The sequence below is a fragment of the Cylas formicarius genome, unplaced genomic scaffold, assembly GCF_029955315.1.
Source record: "Cylas formicarius isolate icCylForm1 unplaced genomic scaffold, icCylForm1.1 PGA_scaffold_7__23_contigs__length_41026272, whole genome shotgun sequence".
NCBI classification, from domain to species: domain Eukaryota; kingdom Metazoa; phylum Arthropoda; class Insecta; order Coleoptera; family Brentidae; genus Cylas; species Cylas formicarius.
This window is the reverse complement of record NW_026844352.1, coordinates 30,094,517-30,117,217: the sequence shown is the minus strand read 5'-3', so window position 1 is coordinate 30,117,217 and position 22,701 is coordinate 30,094,517. Positions and strand designations below refer to the sequence as shown.

Sequence of the window (22,701 nt, the reverse complement as noted above, 5' to 3'; positions counted from 1 at the left end):
GTCACTTGCAACCCATGGTCGCGAGTCACTTCGGATTTTGGCCACGTCACACGCTCAGCTAAGCCCGGCTGGTTCCAACACACACTCGTGACTAAAATATTGTTTACCAAACTCATTTATTAATAATTTAATTGATTCATATTTATTGAATTTAAATTTCGCTGGCATTTCTCACAGTCTTGTCAAAGTTGAAAGATTAAAACGAATTAAAATCCCCTTTTAATTTTCGGATAGTTCTGGTACTTAAATATCAACTTTTTTAATAATATACTAAAGTGTGTTTGAAAATTACTAAATAATAAGTCATTGGTTCTCAATCTCTTTACAAATAAAGTTAGAAAAAAATATTCACGTTTATCAATGGTAAATTTTATCTAATTAAACAACAAATTTTCTAATGCAACGTATGTCAGTTTCATTACATTGCGTTTCGGTAAATATTTAAAACAGTGATGATATTTTGACGTTTTTGGAACGCAACTCGTTTATCACCGATACCTCCAGACATGAGCTGAGCTTAGCGGAGCGAGTGTTTAATAAACGAGCTTCTGCATAATATACTCTTACGCATTGAAATAATGGGGAATTTACGCTCGCATCCGTTGACATTAACACCAATTTAACATTCGCAATAAAAAGTTAAATGGATGGAAAAATAATTTTTGGATTATTTGCTATTTTCTGTAAAAGGAGTTGAAAATGGAATTTTTAAGTATAAAGAAAAATTTGGAAAGTGTGCATGCGCCCATTGTCTTTAAATTAATTCCATAAATATAACCGTGAACCCTTGTTTTCTTAATATTAATAATTAATGGAAGCTTCCTTGAATCCGTCATAAAATTAAATCTACTTTTAACACCTGAGATGCCCGAATCAGGACGAATGTTAAAAAATTTTAATATTTATAAAATTCAAATTATTTCAAAAGATATGATTTTGTTTTTCTCAAAAAAAAAACTAGATTTATATTATACAGTAAGGTTGGAAAAGTGACGTCTAAACTCGCACTATTAAATAAATGGACGTATTCCGGTTCAATCTCAGGCGTCTGCGTCGTGACGCTTGCCAGTTTCGGTGCTTTTAGTTCGGATCCGCCCGCCGGAGATTATTCTTCGTAATTTTTTTTCGCTCGAAATTTTCGTACCACAATTGGTACGTCGGCAGTGAACCGCTCGAATTGTCCCGAACGTGAAATATCCTCGATGTCAAAATAATTTCTGTGGTTTCCCCATTTAAAACCTGTCGGATTTCGTCTAACCGTTGGAAATTCCGTTGCAATATCAACGCTTTGCGAAGTAAAGTTAACATGAAAAGGATTCGAAACGTTTCACGGTATCGTTGAAATTTTAATCGGGCGCGGGTCCGTGCTGTAGTAATGAGATTTTTATACAGAGTAAGTTGATTAATGGGCACTCGAAACGAGGCTGCTGCGAAAAATATTCCACATAGAATGTAAAGAGTGCTAAGAATACCGATTCGGAATCAACACGTATATATTTCAACATAATTTCGTCGGTGATAATATCTCACGCAGATCAATAATTGAATTAATCTCCTTGTTTTTATTAATTTCGTTCTTGTCAAAAATGCAAAAAGATACAAAACTGAATTTTGATTATTCTGATTATTATATCGACTATTATTTTTTTTCTATTAGGTAACTCGATATTTTATAATTATCATTACTTTGTGACTAAAGATAGGGTTGAAATGTAATGACGGCTATAAAATATAAAAATATAACAATAAAAAGAAAAAAACTAAGTAGTAATAAACATACCAGAAAATTTCCTGAAACAATTACTTCGAATGATTTGAATATTCCTTTTTCGATATATCAATGTTTATATACATATTCCCAATCAGAAAATAAGAAATAGGAAGAAAATAGGAATTTGTTTAAAACTTGTTTTGTAGATATAAACAATATATAAGAATATAATTACATTAATCGGTTAACCGGTAATCGGTATTTTCGTATTACCATAAAACATAAAACAATAAAAGGAGTTAAAATAGCATATGACGTTTTTTGTTCTGTTGGCATTTACGAACGCTGGAGTAAAAAATGTACATTGTCTTCCATTCAAAAAGAGTATATTTTCCCCATTTTTTTCTAAAACCATACATTCAATTGTTTTTCTGTTTTCACCATTGTAATCAATGGAAAATATTCTACAAATTTGCCAATGGTTATCAATGATGAACACTTAATTTAGATCAGTCTGTATAATATTTAGACAGTGTTTCAAAAAAGTAACTGTAACTTTAAATTAATGTATAAAAATCAATTTGTATTGGTGAAACACGTAATTAATAAAAAAAAACTCTAGATACGCATATTCAACACAATTCTTTGCATTTTCTATAATACTTTTAGTAAACCATCTAACACTTCTCTGCAGTCCACAATTTTCAACATGATTGTTATTTTTGTTTAACATCTTTTGTTTATGGACATTCTTATCAAGACACCTTTAGGAAACTGGCCATGCATACGAGATATAATCCATAATAAATTATGTTCACAAAATGTTAAAGTTTAGATATTTTGCTATAATATCTTTGTTATTGAATATTGTATTTTATTTCTAGGCATAGCTTTATGAGTGCGTTCTTAACAAAAATATTGCTGCTTTTAGATATAGTGCGTACTTATATCCAATTTATTAATTAAGAAGAAATCTTCTTGCTATTTATCCACATATCTCAACAGGTTTATTTGAATTCAAAAAATGTCGAAGTTACGATAATTATTTTGCCTGAGTCTACTAACTTTAGTGCGTGTAGCTCTAGAATAACTGAAATCAGTCAATATAAGCAGGATTAAAACTATATTCATAAATTGAACAATACACTCCAGTCAACCGGCCAGTAGCCACTATAAAAGCCCAGGAACTGCAATGTTCTGCAAAAGTTAGTTAATATGCATGTGTGGATTATATAAAATAATCCAATATTTATATATATCAATTCAATTTGTGCTCTAAAGTGAATTTTGTTTATTAATACACTGTAGATGTAATATTGTTTAAAATAAGATACATATCTGTACAACGGCTTGTACGTATGTATATGCACCTTTTTTTCCTTCTTCTTCACACGCCCTATACGCAGTGCTTTGACGACTATCTCAAAGACACGGTTCTACTGATAGCAGCATGAGAAAGCTCACAAGTGTTTTAAACCTGTCCAATGTTTTATATTATGCAACCAGGAAATCTGCTTACGACCGACACCTCTCCCGCCCTCGATCTTTCCTTGTAGGATTAACTGGTTAATTTTGTACTGTGTCCCTCTGAGTATGTGCCGAGGTAGCTAATTGTACGTTTTTTAATTAATTCAAAAAGTTCTCTCTCAACCCCAGCTTTTTTGAGAACCTCCTTATTGCGAACACAATAGACCCATGAAATTCGAAGCGTTCTCCTTAGTGATCACATTTCGAATGCCGCTAGCCTATTGATTCTATAACGGATCTTAAACGATTGCAGGGGAAGGGTTTGAACTCAATAAATTTTTGCCTTGCCTGTTGGATTCGGCATTTTACTTCTTCATGTGGATCCCATACATCGTTTATAGCTATTCCAAGATATTTAAATGATTGAACCTGCTCTATGGAATCGTTAGAAATCTTTGCTGGCTGTCTACTAATGATCATATGTTTAGTTTTCGAGATGTCTATATTTAAGCTACTACAACACTGTCTATTTTATTCAGCATCATATGTAAATCTTCGCTGTTATCAGCAATTATGACAGTGTCATCGGCATAGCGCAGGTTATTAATTAGAATGCCATTTACTTAAATTCGACAGTCAATTTCATCCAAGGCAACGGTGAATATGCTTTCCACATACAAGTTAAACAATATTTGAGTATTTCAAACTCCTCTGTAACAGGCTCCCCCTCCAGTCTGATTCGAGCTGTTCGATTGATTGATGGTAGGATTACGGAGCAATTTCAGGTGCACATACTTACGTTGATCATGCCTCTCTTGTACCCAGGCCACATTTAAACCTGAACTGCGTTTCCCCACTCAAATCTTCCAACTTTTTGAGTATTCCTTTGTGGCTCGAAATAGCAGTTTCAGAAGATGACTCATTAAATTAATTAAGCGGTGGTCTTAATATTTTACGGCTTTGGAAGTCTTCGGGATCATTATAAATATTGACTGAAGGGATGTGACAGGACACATTTTTATCATCTAATAATAATTCGGCCTCGATGTTAATGTCATCTGGGCCCAGCGTTTTATGCATTCTTGCAGTTTTAAGTGCAATCTTTCAATATAAGTGGGAGCATACAAATTAATTGGGGTGGTCTATTTTCTTTGAAAAGATTGATGTTATGTACTCGTTTTGCTTATTTCATCTTCTAGATTTATGCTATATATACGCGTGGTATTTCTTTGACTTTCTTATGTAAGGCAGACGAGTCCCCTTTGTTCTGTAAAGATTCAACTTCATCGCAGCGTTCTTCCATCCACTGTTCTTTTGCTATTCTCATCTTAACCCGGATCTCTCGTTGAATTTGGGTATACATTGTATGATCTGATCGGATCTTATATTGCCTCCGGACATCCATCAGATCTAAAATCTCGTTAGTCATCCACTCCTGCTTCTTATGCTTCTTATCTACAATTGTTGATTTAATACCATGCACAATGTATTAAATAATATTTCCATTCTCACTTACTTTGGACCGCGGAAAAGTTTTTCCCGATCCATCATTACCGTTGTTTCTTGTTGATATCTCTCATTAGCACTCTTTTGTCTAATGACATTTTACTAGACTTATGTTGAATCTTCGTTAATTTAAGTTTTACGTTAGCCATGGGCAGACTATGAGACGCATAAGCAGCGATCCTTTTTATATCGACATCGTTTGTTTATGAGGACAAAGTCAATCTGATTTTTATTAGAGTGTTAGATACAAAAAGTTGTCTTTCCTGAAAAAACTCGATTAATTCCTAAATTCCAGGCTGAAGTTTCCAGTACAATGTCAATGGCATCTTCCATAAGCTAATAATTGGAACTCAAAGCGATCAGCCATCATATATACATGATTTCTAAAATACAAGAATCTTTTTAGCACTCTCGCAACTTGGCATTATGAGGGCATTGTAAGCCTTATTCACTATATAATTATGATTATTACATTTAAGGATGAATACTTAATCCAAGGTCGGATTTAACATATTTAAAAAAAAAAATTAGTCCATGGCGACAAGTTGTTGTTGCTGCGTGTAAATATCCAGAAATGACAGCGGGTCAACATTTCACCATTTGTACACAAAAAAAAAAACATTTTTTTTTAAAGTAATATGATAAAAATTTCTTAAGCATCCTTAGGAGAACTTTGAAAGACTGTACGCGCCACTGCCGTACTTCGATATTGTATACATATAATTTATTTCCAAAACCGAAATGATCTAAAAATACCCATCCCGACGACTAGAGGAAAATGCTCGCAGCATAAATATTTTTCCAATGAATTAGTTAAAACAGTAGTGAACGGACTATGTTAAGTGCGGGCTATTATCAAGCAAAATTCATTCATTCCTGCTCGAATCCCGGATAAATAAACAGTAACTAAACGGTCATTGGAGTATTCGTCGAAAACGTCTGACAGCATGATACGATGACCCCTCAGGACCGCACACCAAGTTTCGCCTCTTCTTGTTCACTTGTTATGATAGGTAAGTTTTAGTTTAGTTTTAGCATTTTAAAGCTGAGTAAAATCTTAAAAACAGAATTTTGCTAACATTCTTGTACCTTTCAAAAAGATATTTTGTGACTGACGTTTTCGTTTCGAACCCCGTTTAGAGCGGAGAGAACATTCAATTCAATTCCATTGAATAAAATCGTGAATGTTTATTTCTCGACACAAGCAAATATTTTGCTTTAATTTTTCAGGAAATAAAATTGAATCCATTTATTTCCATTTTAATATTCAACGGGTTGGGTTTATAAATATATTAACGAAATAGTCGAGATTAGCCGCACATTCAAAAATATTTGAACACATTAAAAATAAATAAATGAGAATAATAATAATATCATAAAATATCAGTTCGAAAACCGTGACTGTTATCTGCCACCTAGTATATGAAATCAGGTGGGAATGGAAGTTTGAGATGATATAGACGCTCTAACTACACCGTGAAATTATTACACACAGAATAAGATTATTTCCGTAAACATATTTCGACTCAACTAATGACGTGATAATTTGATTATCGATTTATGACGTAGAGGGTCCGAACTGTGGTGATTAGAAAAGCGACGTTATCTTTGAATTGTTAATTATATAAATCTCATCATAAAATCGCTTTAATTTAAAAAACAAAATGGGCTAGAGAGAGAAAGGCAACACATCACCCGCCCTTTGTATTGTGTTGTGTTAAAAACTAGTATGAACACACATAAAATCCTTCAGTCAGTCGTTTATTAAGTAAAAGAAACTCGTGAAAGTGACGCTTCTCAAACTTGTTGCAGAATATATTATTCTACAGCTTGCTTGTTATTGTTATATTTAAATGTTGTTATATTTAAATTAAAACAGTTCGAAAGTCTATATTACTATTTGGAAATATTAATGAATAACAATATGAAAAAAAATATATTTCGAATACTAAAAATATTTGGGATAGACAAAGTTACATAAAGTTAAGCAAATTATTGTCATGACTCTGAGTACAAATTAATTTCCATATTAATTATTCTCCATTTTAATATTCTTATTATGCTCTTCAAAAAAGGCAAAAAAAAAGAATAGCTTTTTTTCTACCAAAAAAATTATAAAAACTAACTGAAGAAGTAATTAATACGGATTGTTTCAGTTAATTTTGGTTAGAAGAGAAAAACAAAATACAATAGGATGAAGAACAAATACGTACAACAATTAGAAATTATAAAAAAAAAATTAATACCGTTAAAGGTATAATCGGTTGCACACTTTTAAAATTCTCTTGAATAAACTGACCAAAATAACTAAGACAATGCGACAAGACAGGTTTTAGACAGGTTTTTTGAAAATTAAGCGAATTAAAAATTTAACAGCGCTGGTTTGAGATTAATGCTAACGCTAGAATAGGTGTTAAAAATAACAAAAGGAAATGCAGGAAGAATGCTTAAGATGAAAATGGCAAAATTGACAAACTATTAGGTAAAAAAAAGGAAAAAGGTACCCTAGAGAACGAGTCTGTTGGTGCAGACAAAATAAAACATACAAGCGACGCGATGGACCAAAGTAAACTAAATTTGTGAAAAACCTCAACCCCTTAAATTCACAACCTCGCTAGAAACGATACAATTAACGTGCGTCAAATAAAAGTGTTAAAATCCAATATTTGCTCAAAATTGAATCTTTTTCAGTCGGTGTGGGTAGCCACTCCATTATTTCCACTGTCTTTCTGCTTTTGGCAGACTTTAAGAGCAATAAAGTGCCCCCATTTTTCTTCATCTTCAGCTTTTCGATGCGGCTGAAAGAGGCGTATGTATTAAATATTTTAACCGCTCGTGGTTTAAATCGCTGTTAGAAGCGACAGGTTTCCAATTAAATCCTTAGAAAGGGTGTTCGACGCATCCTTACGTCAAGCCTATGACCAATTTTATATCCAAAACCCTACGAGTGCTGCCTTTTATATTTCGGGATTTTCTTAAACGGGTCCTGCCATCTGGCGACTAACGTTTTTATAGGGAAGTTTGACATTTTGAGGTTAGGTTTACTCAGTTAGGTTTTGGCGAAAGAGCGTTGTTTGTGTTTTTTGCTATACATAAAAAAAAATGTGACGGTTAAAAATGGAACTTAATCGGGAGCATTTTTGTGCAATATTTTTTTATAACTTTAGACGTGGACTAACTCAACAAAAATGCATAGATGAACTTAATTCGACTTTTGGAGTTAAAGCACCATCTACGACTACTGTATTAGGACTTCAGTCGTGATCTTCTTAAAGATGAATTTCGTGAGGATCGTCCAAAATCGGTGGTTGTCCAAGAACGGAAAACCACAAATGCTATAATGTGCATTTGTCCAAATCACGCAAGGCCCCGGTGACGAACACTCGAAAGCGGCCGAAACATTTATCCAAATAAAGAGAGAGGCTCAAATAGAAAATTAATTTATAAAATGCGGTTAAATTATTTTACTTTCGTTCATCATCTATAAAGAACAACAATTAACGCTATTGTTTAAACTAACAAAACTTACAACTTCTATTAAACATACTACCATGATGGTGTAGGTAGGTATTTCATTGGCTCCTAAGGGATTTTTATTTTATAATTTAACCTTTTAAAATAGGTATCTTTAAGTAATAAGCGCTGTTCTTTTCTAAAATTTTAATGTAATTTAATTTTTTTCATACTTGTTATCCTGAGAACTATTTAAGTAACTTTTACTTTTTGATTCTTGGATATGGTAGGTAGCTGGTTAATTTTTTGCATAATCCAAAGTGTTTTAATTGACAACCATATCTTCAAAATAGTGGCAGCTGAAGTATTGAGTAGCGATATTGATAAATCTTATTGCTTATTGAATAAATTTAAAAATCATCAATAATTTTAGCTGGGAGAATAATTGGACACTGTAAATATTAACAGATGTATTTTAAAAACATTGTAATGTAAACAAAAAATTTCTTTCTCCACGGAAATGCCCGATACGATTTAGACAAATGAACATTTGGACAAGTACGGCCATCTCTCCAAGAAAACTGATGCAGTGCGGAAACTGATTTCGCAGGATCGTCATGGGACTTACGACAATATTGAGGTATCTTTGGGCATTAGTGGGAAGAGCATACATACAATTTTCCACACAATTTGACATCAGCTCAAAAAAAGGCTCGTGTGGATTGGTTAAAGGAAACACGTATATGATATCGTGACAGGTGATGAATCATGGATGTAAACAAAGAACTTTTTGAGGATTAAAAACGTTGATTTGATGAGTCATCCACCATATAGTCCTGATTTAGCACCTAATGACTTCTTTTTATTCCCATACATTAAGAATAAATTACGTGGGCAACGATTTTTGACACCAGAAGAAGCGATTGACGCGTTTAAAAAGCTCGTTTTTGAGGTGCCCGAATCGATGTGGGAAAAGTGCTTCGATGATCGGTTTTATCGAATGCAAAAGTGTATTAATCATCAGGGTGAATATTTTGAGGAACAATGAAGTCGTATTTGTTGGTAGCTTATAGTTTTTTATTACAAATTCCGAAATATAGAAGGTAGCCTCCATTTAATAATAAGTTATAATAAGTGACTTTTCTTCAAAAATTGTTTGTCGGCGATGTAATGACGCGAATATTGTGTTATTACAAATTTGCACTGATCACGCGTGCTAAAATTGCCACGTCAAAAAACTTTATGTTTCAGGTAGTTTTAAAACAGTTCTGATATGTCTAACCAAACTCCATTAGCCATTCTTCTTCGCAGTTTCCGAGATCCCAATATATCCATCACCAAAATGGCCCACCTTGCACCTTTCAAATATTGGTTTCGTCAATTGGCCCCACTGTGCGACGCCTGATTTAATAGAAGAAACAGAGCAGAAGATATCCATATATGACATTTCGTCTGATGTTTATTGTGACAGTTGTAATTGATTCCTTTAAATAGCCAGCAAAAAACTATCCTATCCTTTGGCTGTTGGTGACAAAGCCCATCGATCGGGCAGCATTTTATTTATCTCTAGCCGGCTTGTTCTTACGCTTTAAAGTGTGTTCTAAAGAGCTCTACAACGAAGCATTGTTCCCTTACGAATTCCGAAATAAGCCTACCGATGCCAGCTTCGTGTCCATAGCAAAATGAAAGTGTTCTAAACCGCACGTATTAAATGCCATTGGTACTTTCATTGTTTCTTAGTTATCAATAGCAGTTACTTTTAATTAACTAGATGGTTACAAAATTATGACCAATTTCCGAGTCAATGAAAATTGGAGCAAATAGAAGAGATTATATAAGGAGGAAAGCTGAGTACGGAGAGCAATTTATATAAAAAAAATCAGCCGTCATTGACTTCAGAGGAACTAGTTAAATGAATTAATGGGACAACATAGTAGGAAGATTTTTGAATAAAGTTAATAAATAAAATAAAAAGGAATTTATTAAAATATTATCTTGGATCATGGAGTAGCATCTTATCCTACCCCTTGACCGCGAGCTGTATGATTACCAGCCTATTAAAACCCCCGTAAAATTCAACAAATGTGATTGATTGATTCTGAGATTTAAGTTAAACCTTAGCAATTTAAAGAACTCCTATAAATTCGAATTTTGCACATATACATTCTAAAAATACTCCAAAATATTTGTTTACCCGTTTTGGAAAATATACGATTGTTCTGCTTTTTCTATATGTTTAACAGAATTTGGCCAACTTTATGGAGGGATGTTAAAAACTTCGGTTTCTATAAGTTTGAGGACATTGGAGTTAACACGGGGAAAACATTGTTACGACGCAGATTTCAGTTGGTGCCAAACATGTCGATGTCAAGGTGGAAGCCTTGAAACTGTATGCCCTAGATTTTTTGCATAATTATCACAGACATATTTTTTTTGTAGGTTCAAGCTTTGTAGAACCTCAATTAATTGCTTTTTATTTATTTATTATACATGTAGTTTTGGATTGTTGCTTTTGTGTCACCTGAGGAAGGGGTTTTAGTCAACTGTGATAACTTGCATTGTCCATTACAATGACGCTATTAGGAGGAATGTTTGGAGTTAGTTTGTAAACCAACTTTCAAATAAACCAGCGGTGGCGTCTTCATGGTAATCCAGAGAAGAATCTTTAATATTTTTCGCAGACAGAGAAAGTCCATTTGGAATCCAACCATCTTTGGAGCCAGCACGCAAAATAGTTTTCTTTTACCTCTTTTTGATGGCGCGTTATCAGTTGAGTCAACCCAAACCTTTTCCGGGGTCTTTGTTGTTCTTTGTAAATCCTAATTTTTTCTAGATATTCCAGTCACCATTTCCGAATTCTAAAAGATTCCATTAAAACTTGCCTTTTGTCATTTTTTTAAAATCTAAAACCCATGTGTTGAATACACCTCCATAAGGTATTTCTGCCATATTTAATACTGGTTTCATCTTTTTCAAGCCTCATGATTAAGATATCTAATGTAGGCACGCTTTGTTCCTCGTATAACTGGTAAATTTTACGCCGTATTATATCTTGATCACTTTCATCTACACTCGAGAAAATGTCAGCATCGCTTCTTTTTTTCCTCGCTGAAATGGGATTATTCACAATTTTCCATGCAGTTAATGTTGGAATTTTCGTCAATATGGCCGTTTCTTCTAAAGGTGCCTGCTTGTTGGCACCACGTTCAATGAGAGTCAAATAAACATTGTTTATAACTTCCTTAGTCTCAATAGAATAGTGTTTTCTACATTTGGGCGGGAGCATCTCCAGACATACACTAGACTTGCACATATTTTGCATAATTCGCACACGATTCAACACACGCTGTATTACACACGAAATAAGAATGATTACAAATAAACTAAAAGTAGGTAGTATACCAAACCAAGAATATTAAACACAGGTTGGTATAAAATTATTTTCTATTACGGACCACAATTTTACCTGAATTTAAATTCCGAAACTTTAGGTAATAATCTTGTTGCATTGTATGATAATGACCACCCTTGAATAATCCTATTCAAAAGCAATTGGTCACTATCTTATATCTATGAACTGACCATACACCTTTCTATGAGATGGCTCTAGGTAGTAACTGTCGAATACGTAGCAAAGTAGAACACCCTTCCGAATGATCGGTTCTGCGTCCTCGCTTGCCAGTTGACATGTTGTCTCGTCACGGATATAGGTTGCCAGGCAACCGCGGGGCGGCGGCAAATCTCCTGATATCTATCCCCACGTCCTTCAATTATTTACTACTGCCACTCTCATCGAACGTAATTTGCATGGAGAGGGCGGTCGTTAGGCAGTCTCGAGCGCTTTTTAAAGAAAAGCATACCAGAAGGAAATTCGTTTATTACGTCTCTTTTAACCTTTTTGATATCCCTTATTTTCAACGTCCTGCCACAACACTAAAAAACATTTTATTTAACAAAAATATGTACATTTTTGACAATAAAATTACATATATTTTAAAAACAACATTCTTTAAATGGCTCTTTCTACTCCCTTCTGTGCCAAATTAACTCGTGACTCAAATGCCGTTTACCGCACTTGTTGAATTATATACTAATATATAATATATACATTGTGGTCGGAAAGTCGTACATAAATTAAATACTGATTAATAATTTTTTTTTAGAATGACATTAGAACATTTTTAATTTAGTTTCTTACTTGTTTACATTTTTACGTAATTCATTTATTTTTCAGTGACAGTTATTAAAACTTATTTTAACAACACCAACAACGTGTATTATTGAAAAAAAACATAAAACAGTTTTAATTTTAACCTTGAATTATGATAATGTATATGTAATAACAAAAACAGTGTTCCAAAAAGATAATCATAAATATTTTAGAGAAAAGGGGTAAAAACGAAGATGAGATATTGATATTTGAGTACTTTGTGTATTAAGAATTTCGCAAGTATAATCTTATTATTTAGGGCAATAAACAAGCAGAACTTTTTACGACAAGTCTTTTTATGGACTATTGAAATTTGTACAGTTGCGTCTATGAAAATCTAGTAGAAAAACATATCTCATAATTCCTGGTGTATTATAAAAAAAAATCTGATTAGATACCTAATAACTTTCTGTGTCACAAATTTTTAAAATGACACAGGGCAAACACAGGTTTTAGACTGTCATGTACGCTCAAGTACAGGAACCCTTAATTATCTCCAAAACTGCCAATATGTTTCGAGACTTTTATGCGTCAAACGCGGTGTTGCGAAGTTTAATAATAAAAACAAAATTTTAAAATTACGAGATCTTACTAAATTGGACATGCGCAATTCATGCAAAAATAATGGCATTAAAATAACAAAATGATGACGTGTCACGTAAAAGATGTAAACATGTAAAAATTAAGAATCAACAAAAGTTTTTGTCGATACTGAACTGAAATAATAAAATATTCAAGCATAAAACTTGGAAATTTTCAATATTAAATAATATGAAACACTTGAAACATTGCCATATAAAAAGAAACTTTAAAAAAGTTATAATTTTTTATATACGCCGTCCGTGTTTCGGGTACAAATAATGTTCAGTTGATATAAAAGGGGACCATGTTTATTCTACTAAACCCCAATTTAGAAAATGATAGTCTTAACTGGAGGTGCAACAACGAGGCAGCTTTTAAGAAAATTGCCCCGACCACGCCACCCGGCACTGATTATAAATTACTTCATTATCTGGATAAAACGATAATTGAATTCGCCCGTGAGCCATAACGAATTTAATTAATACGGAGCGTTTTACTTTGTGTGTAAATTTTGAGCCCCAGCTAATATGCAGTTTGATTGTCGAATATTTTGCGTTTGAAGGGGGCGTGGTGAGAAATAATAGTCTTCTCTACTCAAGTAACTGAATGTGTAGTGTATTTGCTAAAGTTAAAATAGAGGAGACAACTCGCAATATGTCATAACTTCGTCTTATAATTGAAGTTTCCAAATTACCGCAAAATTACACTTTCCTAGGAGCCTAAATCCAAATAGACGATTTTGATTACTATACATTCAACGGCACGAAAGATGGAGTACGTGTCCATTTTACACATAAAATAAAGATTTTTATGTTTTGTGATAATTTATTATCCTATTAACTTACACCCAAACAAAACATGTTTTAAGTAATTTTTAACAACATCTAACCGTTAAACGGAAATAATCTTTTGTCGATATGGCCAAAACTCAAACAGAGCATTTCTATAAAAGTCTTGGCATGGCCAAAATCATATAAAGAAGCAAGAAAGCGACTTCATATTCTTCGCTTAAGTAGGTCCCACAAATGTGCAATTCGGATTGTATCTTGTGTTAATGTAAGGTGAGGTTGTGGTATGAGGTATGGCATTATTATGCATTAGAATAAAATTATCTCCAATAAAATTGTCATAGGGAACAAAAAAATACTCCAGAATTTCTTCAATGTACCTCAGAGCAGTTAGGTTGGAACTATGTAAAGTTTGTATTTGCCTCTAGAGAAATTTCAGTCCACGCCATAAGTGAAGCTCTTTAGTAGTCTACCTTAGGACTAAAGGTACGCCTTGCAAAATATTCTTGTAAATAAATATGCATAATATGCATTTGTTCCCTCATTTTTAACCAGTGTTCATGATTCCTCGCTAACCAAAACTGATGTCGCACAACCCAATGACGTTACAGGTCTTTAACTAGCTAGATTGGCTTCTCCAAGTCTTCGTCTAAAGGTCCGTTGCCTTACGTTGGTATTCCGGGCGTGATAAAGTTGGATTGGATTCCTACATGACGATCTGACAGAGTTTATAAAATGATAATTTGATTGTCGTGAGCGTTGGGAACCAGTAGCAGGTCTAGTGTAATCTGCAGTCAAAATTGTATTAATTTGTTGCACAGGTGCCATTTGATACGGAATGATAACATATAACAATATATTGCTCCGTCTTGAATCAACGCAACCATTGCAGCAGCTGTTTCATGACTACATGACTGCATTTTTTGCTGAGAAAACTTTAAACAACTTGTTTATCACAAGACTCCAACAATGATTTTGTCATGAGTGCACATCTTGTGGACACGATGAGTTTTATATTGGAGATAAAAAACGTCCTAATAATTGCACGAGTATGAGAATACATGGAACACATACGTTGAGACTTGGGATAGCAGATCATATTTGATGGAAGCTACACAATATGTTGCCATATGGAACCTGATTAGAAAACGCGAATAGGGCAAAATGAGGAAGTAGATGATTATGCTAATACAAGATTTTGGACAAGGCAACCTATTAATAATGAAGCTTGGTCGTACTGTACACTCTAAATCAAAATATGGTCATTTCAAAGCAAATAAAGTGCGTCATATTTTGTCAGCAAAGAGCGTACTAAGTTTAAACCACTATTGTAATTTTACTGTTGTCTGTTAAAATGGTATATTTCTATTCCATTAGTTTTATCACTTGTATAATGTAAGCCACTTTTAACCTAACTTTGGCCAGTACTTTTATTACAGAAATTTCTAAGTAAATTTACATATTTGTTCGAGAATTTTACAGATAAAATGACTGTAATATTTATATATTTTTAAAGGTAGTCGGTAAATTTACAGCAAACTTTGTCGTACATGTGCTGTGATTTTGAGGCCACTACAAAAAATTGCTTTAATATTACATCGATTTATCTTAATTGTTACTGGTTGCATAGTAAGTGGAATTAGAGATAAACAACTAATTTTAAGTAAAACATTAAATTTAATTTATAACAACTATCCTCAACTAACAACATTTATTTAAATTTTTTTCAAAACATGTTATTTCAAATATTTTTGAAATGCACTCACCAAACTGTTAGATAATTGGTTCCAAAACATGTATGTGTTTCTATAGAAATTTCACCACTTGAAACATTACCATCCTCATCAGTAGCAACATTAACACACATCACTATGCTCATTCCTGTTTAGTACCTTTAGAGAGTTCAAAAGTTATTATGGCGTTATGTATTCGTAGGCTGACATTTTACAAAACCGAAGAACTTTAATAAATATTGTAAATTCACAGTTCACATTGGTAAATTTTATTTAATATTGTTAAGGTCACTGTAAAATTCGCGGACACTGTTATGACTGGATATGAGTATATGGTATATGGTTAGCTAAATATTAAGAGGTTTTGAGCAAACCATTTGTGACTTGCGTTTGGTGTATGTGTTGTTTTGTCCAAACTGTCTAGTGTTCCGTTATTTTTCCTTAAGTGTTGCATTTTTTGTTTCTCATGACAGTCAGATTTCAATCAATTACCGAGGTATCTGCCAGTCATTCCCAAACTTCTCGATTCATTAGTTACATCAATTATATCTGGGGATTTCTATCGGGGCGCTTTACTGTTACTAGCAATACACAACTATTTTAATATAATTTTCAAGCGGACACCATTTGTAGTTATTGATATCTTGATTTTGGTGGAAAGTTCCTAAATTGGCTGTCTAGTTCCTTTTCACAGCGCAATAATCTATGGACTGTTATCACGAGACACTGACGTTCATTCAGGTTTATCTGAGGGTTTACATATTGGTCCTGTTCTCTTCAATTTATTTATGACATTGACATATTTGTTAGTTTTTTCACAGCTGATTTGAAAGCTTTTAAGATTATTTTACCTCTGATCGATATTTAATGCTTTGAATCTAAACAAAAAAATTCTACTCGAAAAGGGTGAATGAGATTGAAGATTTAGGGGTGTTGCTAGATTGTAGACTAACTTTTTGGAATCATTTTAATGATATTACAGCAAAGGGCTTTAGGAGCTTTGCGTTTTATAAGTAGGTTTTGAGTTGATTTCTTAATCTTTAAGATTTTGTATTGCGCTTTTGTCCGTTCATTAATAAAATATGCAAGCCAGGTTTGGTCTCTTTTTTATAAAACTCATATTGACAAGCTAGAAAATGTTAAAAAAATTAGCGAAAGTCAGTAATCATACCTACTATGATGCCGTTAATATTTTTTTACTTTTAAATATTCCATTTAAGTTAGTAGTTTTATTTTTTGAAAACTGAATTTTGGAATTAGTCACAGGACTCAGTCAAGGAAGTATTTTATGTTCCATTTCGTGATCCTAACTATGACTTGAAGGGTCCATCGGTTTGTTTACAATGACAGTTAAGTTCTTATTTCCAGTTAGTTAAGTTCTTATCTTCTAATTGGTTCCCTTTGTAAAATGGTGTAAACGTTAGTAATAAATAAATAAATATATATTTTTAAAGTTTTCCTGCTTACAATAAAGTAGAATAAAGTTTTTTTTTAGAATTCGTTCTCTACCAGATCGTTTTTCATTTATTGACGAATAATAATATTGGAATTGGGTTGAATATAAATTTTCCGTTATAACCTGCCAGTCATCGACAAATTCAGAGCAAACTAACCGAAACTGGGAAATGAGCCCTTTTATCGATGCGTAATATCAATTCAAATGAATTGTCGGAAATTTCTACGGGCGTGTTTGTTTCGTGCCAGGTCGGTGAAGCGCATTAAAATTTTACAATTTCTCATTTTACGAAACACTTGGCCCGTGTTTATTCCCACAATTTTATGTGTTTTCAAACAATACAGAGTTAAAAGCAACAATGTTTAGTTTGCAGTTTCGTATAGTCATCGCATTAATTTTGCGTTCGGTTATTTATATTGCCAAAGTCGTTTCCGAGAAAATTAAAAATGGCTACACAAATGCGACGCTTCACACTTCGATCATTTCAGGTGCAGTTAAGTCGTGATGGCCGAGGAGCCAAATGGCTCGCACGGAAGAAATACCCACAACATCACCGTCATTGCCAGTACGACTTCAGTTCCGGTTTCGACGTACGATCCCAGGGAGTACTACAAAACCTACGATGTCATGACCGGAATTAGGATAGCCGCCACGTTGGGCAGCTTCTTCGGCCTAATGGTCCTCCTTGTATTATATAAATCAAAATCAAAGGTAAACGGAGTAGAATTTGTTTTGGTAAAGCACGAGCCGATATTAGGCAATCGATGCTATTATTTCCTTTTACAATCGAATCGAGGTGAATTGCGACGAGCTTGCCGGGAAATGAGCGAAACATATTTAATTAAATTACGACGTTTTCGCTATTTGTAACGTTGTTGCGAATCGGCGAGGCTATTTAAAGTTTAATGGCAAAGGTCGTTTGTTACACGGGCAATAGAATCGATATTGGCAATATTAGATTTGCTAATATTTGATGGCTAAATGCTTAATCGCCAAGCAGTGTGGTTAAAGACGATGTGCAGGGAGAAGCTTATTCACTTAACATTGCGACAGCGTATACATTTTTCAATAATAAAATTAAATAATGTTTTCACATATCATCCCTTTGTTTGTTGAACTCTGATTGGCTGTTTGGTTCAGATTTTCGATGATTGGGCAACTCAATCAATTTGCTGAGTGGTTATTGGCGTGCGTGTTGTTATTAATATCCGTAGATTGTAACTGTGCCGATGAAAGCAATGCAAGATCCATTAACACAATACCCCACACTCCAAACGTCATTTAAGCAGAATATAGTTTGTTAATGCGTATTAAAATAATACTATAGTAGACCAAGAACTTATTAACACCCATCAAACTGACATATCACTATGGGCTTCTGAGTAATGTTTATTTATTTTATTAATTGACTTATTATATTGTGCTTAAAAATATAAACAAAGCTCATGTTTTGTTTGTTTGTTGTTTTCTTTGTTTTGTTAGCTGAGTGTTTCTGATTTTCATATAAAATTAAAGTTATGTTGTTGGTTGATTTTTATTACTTTTATTATTTTATTTTATTTATTTTTTTATTTTTATTACTTTATATTCGTTCAAAAATTCTGAATTACCCACTATCACATACAGACATATCTATATTTTTTACAAAACTTCTGGATTCCTCCTGCGTCGGTTTTTGCTGAGTCGAACTTGCTGACGTTTCGCCAATCCTGTTGGCTTCCTCAGAGCTTGATTGAAATTGGCTCGCATTTTACTCTGTACCTGCTTATATATTGTTTGAGGGGGCGGTGCTAAATGAGATGCCAGGAGTTTACAGCATTTCATGCATATGTAGCAAAAAATACATTGGAGAAACCGGACGAAAAATATCTACTAGGCTCAAAGAACACGAAAGAGCCTTACGAAATTCTTGCATGTAATCAATTAGTCTATCAATAAAAAATCAGGTCTCTAGCTGTCACCAATATTGGAATCAGTCATCCGAGACGATGTTTATGCCCCTCATTTAGCTCCGCCCCCTCAAACAATATATAAACAGGTACAGAGTAAAATGCGAGCCAGTTTCAGTCAAGCTCTGAAGAAGTCAATAGGATGATTGCAGAAACGTCAGCAAGTTCGATTAATTCAAACATTATACAATTTTTGTTTGCGATTTTATTGAAATTATTATTTAAAAAAATGTTTAATCAATTTTCTTCACAATTAGTAGAAATATGAGTGAAGAAAAATATTTTTTATATTGATATTGTATGTCGCTTTGATATAAATAGATGTTCAAAGAGTAAAAAGAATTATTACAATTTGTAAAGGGAGCATAATACGTGAAAAAACTCAAGAGAAAATATAAACGAATGAAACAAATGTTGATAACGTCTGATTATGCTGTTTGGTGTGAGGATGGTTGAAATGCTTCCAACAAAGATTTAATTATTGTCTAACCATAGGCAGATGTATACTGATTTTTAGGTCTTGGTCTTAATTTTTTAAGATTTTTTCTATGAAACGGTAACGTCCGGTGTTCATCAGGAGCCAATTCCTAGTTCTTTGCGGTTTGTGGATTTCATTAACGCTACTGCAAGGGATGTTAATGTGCAATTTTTTATATATGCTGATAATGACGTACAAATGTTCTCTACCATCATGTCACGATAATACAAAGTACTTTAAAATGGGTCAATTCCTGGTGTAAGCTCAATAACCTTCCTCTAAATTAAAAGAACTATACTAAAACTGCATGTAAATAGTAATTCAATAATAGTAATAAATTATCTTTACGTGATGTGACGAAAAATGCAGCACAACTTTGGATATTGATTTTGAGTTTGTTGCTAGCGTTACAAATTTTACATAGGATAAACGCAGCATGAAGTTTAACTTTAGAAAAGCCAACTTACCTCTGCTGACGAAAAAATGCAATTGGGCGACTAGTCTACATTACATGTCTCAGCTGAACCTAATCAAGTACGCGCTTCATCTTTCATGTTTCAAGAGGTCATGCATAATGTTTTTGCTTCAACTGTACCTAGATATAGACAACGAAAGATCGTATCCTTGTTGGTTTAATTTTGATCATTAGTGAAGCGGCAGATAGATCTGTTCAGTGTTGTCTATATTCTAGAGATAAAGGCTAGCGTAATCAGTAATCCGTTATAGTTTTGGAATTACCTCAACTTAAAAAAAGGAGTATCCTACCCCTGTCTATGCATTTAGATGAACCTGAGTTTAATACTCCTGAAGCAATAGTTGGCGATTTTATAGAGTTCTTTTCAAGAGCATTTCCCAGTCTTGTTTTGATCGCACTGTTTCTATTAAGTTTCTGAATAATCTTTACTTTCACATTGGTCCAAACTCCGATATTATAAAAGAAATCAAGACCCAAAATGACCGCCGGAGTGGACAATATCCCCCATCCCCTAGAGGAATTTCTAGAAATTTTTTTTTATAACTCAAAATGATTCCAAAAAATTACAAAACGCTTTGCTCATGGTAAGTCAGTGTTGCTCTATGAACTCTCTGCAATTTAATGCTGTCTTTTTATCGAAATAATAGTCCAATGTTGTTCCACTAGACACTCAACTCTGTGCCCCTGAAGCGGTGTGATACCTTCAAATAACGTGGTTCGCAGTGTTGTGTTTGCCACTAACTTTACTTTTACTGACCACATATCAAGAATAACATCGCAAACACAGTTAGAAATTGGCGAGGTCTGTCCAACATCTTTCGCCTTAAACTTATCTACACAACTTTTAAAAGGATTGAACTGGAATATTCATCTATATTAGTGCTTACAATATTTTGACTTTAAGTTACATGGATACTATCCTCCAAGGGGAACTGATTTGTTTTATTATACCAATTGTTTGACATGGAGTCTCTTAAGGTTAGACAGACTTGTTTCTGCTATAATTCACACAGTACTGACATTTTTATAATTTTAAAGGAAGGGCCAATATGATGGTTAGATCACCAATTTATCAAGCGTGTCTAAATTTTGACCACATTATTGACTTTTCTTTTTTTTTTAATTATTGTTAGGAACAATTTTCGTTTTTGAAGAGTCTAATAAAGTGTGGTATAAAGCGAAGTTTCACATAGCTAACTTTTATATGTATTTTTCTTCAGATGATAATAAGATGGCACACGACAACAGTGCTGACATTTTTATAATTTTAAGGGAAGGGCCAACATGATGGTTAGAACTCCAATTTATCAAGCGTGTCTAAGTTTTTACCACATTGTTGACGTTTCTTTTTCTTTAAATTATTACATTATAGTTTTAGTGAAATTTGGAAATGCATTTGATATTTGCACAATTTATATTTTCATTTGGATCTTATGTGATTAATTTAATAATAAATAAATAAAGCCTGGTCTAATTAATTATATCGAAATTAAAACACCAAAAGGGAAATCGTCACAACTAACTCCTCAAATTTTACCAAGTGTTATGAACGAAACACCAACAATTCCGTTCGAGGTCCTAAATTGAGAACGAAGCGAGCAAAACAATAGGAGTGGAAAATTACGAATCACAGTCGAGGTGCAAACGAATCAATTTAAAACGACCCCATCGATTTGAGGAAGGTCGAATTAAGTCCGACTCCGAGAACAGGATGGGTGGATGCATCCAGAAAATGATTTATTACTTGGGGCCCCTCCCCCACTTGCGCCGCCGCTTGGTTTAATTAAAATGCGAAATAATGAAACGGACGGAACGTACAAGCGAACACGACGACGAATTTTGAGCGAGATAATGATGTACGTGCGGTCATCCGAGGAGTTATTTAGTTTGCAATCCGCTTTGGCGTGTTATTGTGTGCGTTAACTACTTTACCGACCGCTCGAAATTTTAATTTGCGAGTTGACGTTTTTCCATGTCGCGTTCCGAAATCTGTTTTGGAGTATTTCACGTTGAAACGGGCGGGGGAAAAAGAGGTTCAAGTTTCCAATTTCCATTTAATTTGGGTACTTTGTACAAGGATATCGTTTTCAGTGTCTCCCTTTGAAAAGAAAGCTTCGCTATTTGCCATTTTTTAATTTCGGCATAGTATATTATGCAACAAGTGCGGTAAACGGCATTTGACTCACGTGTTTATTTGACATGAGCGGAGCCCAGCGGACATTTCCGGGATTTTACCGGACGGGTTTGGGAACAATCGGATGTTTTCGAAGATATTTCCCACGCTTTGAATTTTGACATTTGTCAATTCTGACAGTCATGTGTTTTGCGAAAATGTACGCAAAAACTAATGGTAGTAGAAAAACTATAGTATGCAACACGTTCGGTAAACTTTTTGACTCACTCGTTTATTAAACACTCCGCTGCGTTCCGCTCGTGTCAAATAAACTCGTGAGTCAAATGCCGTTTACCGCACTTGTTGCATAATATACTATTTTCTACTCCCATCTGAAAAATACTTACACTTTACCATGTCAGTTTCATTTCAAACGGATCCGAGCCACTTCGGACATTTCCGGGATTTTACCGCACGGGTTTGAGAACAATCGGATGTTTTCGGGTATTTTACCGCACGGTTTGATTTTTGACGTTTGTCAATTCTGACGGTCATGTCAGTGAATGTATTCGTGTTGTTTTACAAAAATGTACCCAAAAACTAATACATTGAAAAATATTGCGCAATATATTATATCAGACAATTTAAATACTACCTGCTATAAGCTACAATTAAAATCTAGTGGACTAGCCGGGTAAGTAAAGTGACATTTATACATTTTTTAAAGTGTTTTTTTTATAGTAATATTTAATCAAGACCAATTATTTTCAATTTTCAAAT

The 22,701-nt window shown here is 33.7% G+C and overlaps 1 protein-coding gene across 4 annotated transcripts in view; it reads left to right on the top strand.

Annotated features, from left to right (window-relative positions):
• Positions 1-1,100: 1,100 nt before the first annotated feature.
• The window catches only part of LOC132704856 (uncharacterized), a 28,392-nt gene continuing 6,791 nt past the window's right edge, over positions 1,101-22,701 (top strand). The window contains exons 1-3 of one of the 4 annotated variants that reach the window (XM_060675150.1): positions 1,101-1,393; positions 5,457-5,697; positions 17,395-17,617. In XM_060675150.1, the coding sequence (XP_060531133.1) occupies positions 17,411-17,617 (207 nt within the window). In that variant the 5' untranslated portion in view covers positions 1,101-1,393; positions 5,457-5,697; positions 17,395-17,410. Of the gene's footprint in view, positions 1,394-5,163; positions 5,698-17,394; positions 17,618-22,701 lie in introns of all 4 variants that reach the window. The other 3 variants (XM_060675149.1, XM_060675147.1, XM_060675148.1) reach the window with 3 other exon arrangements.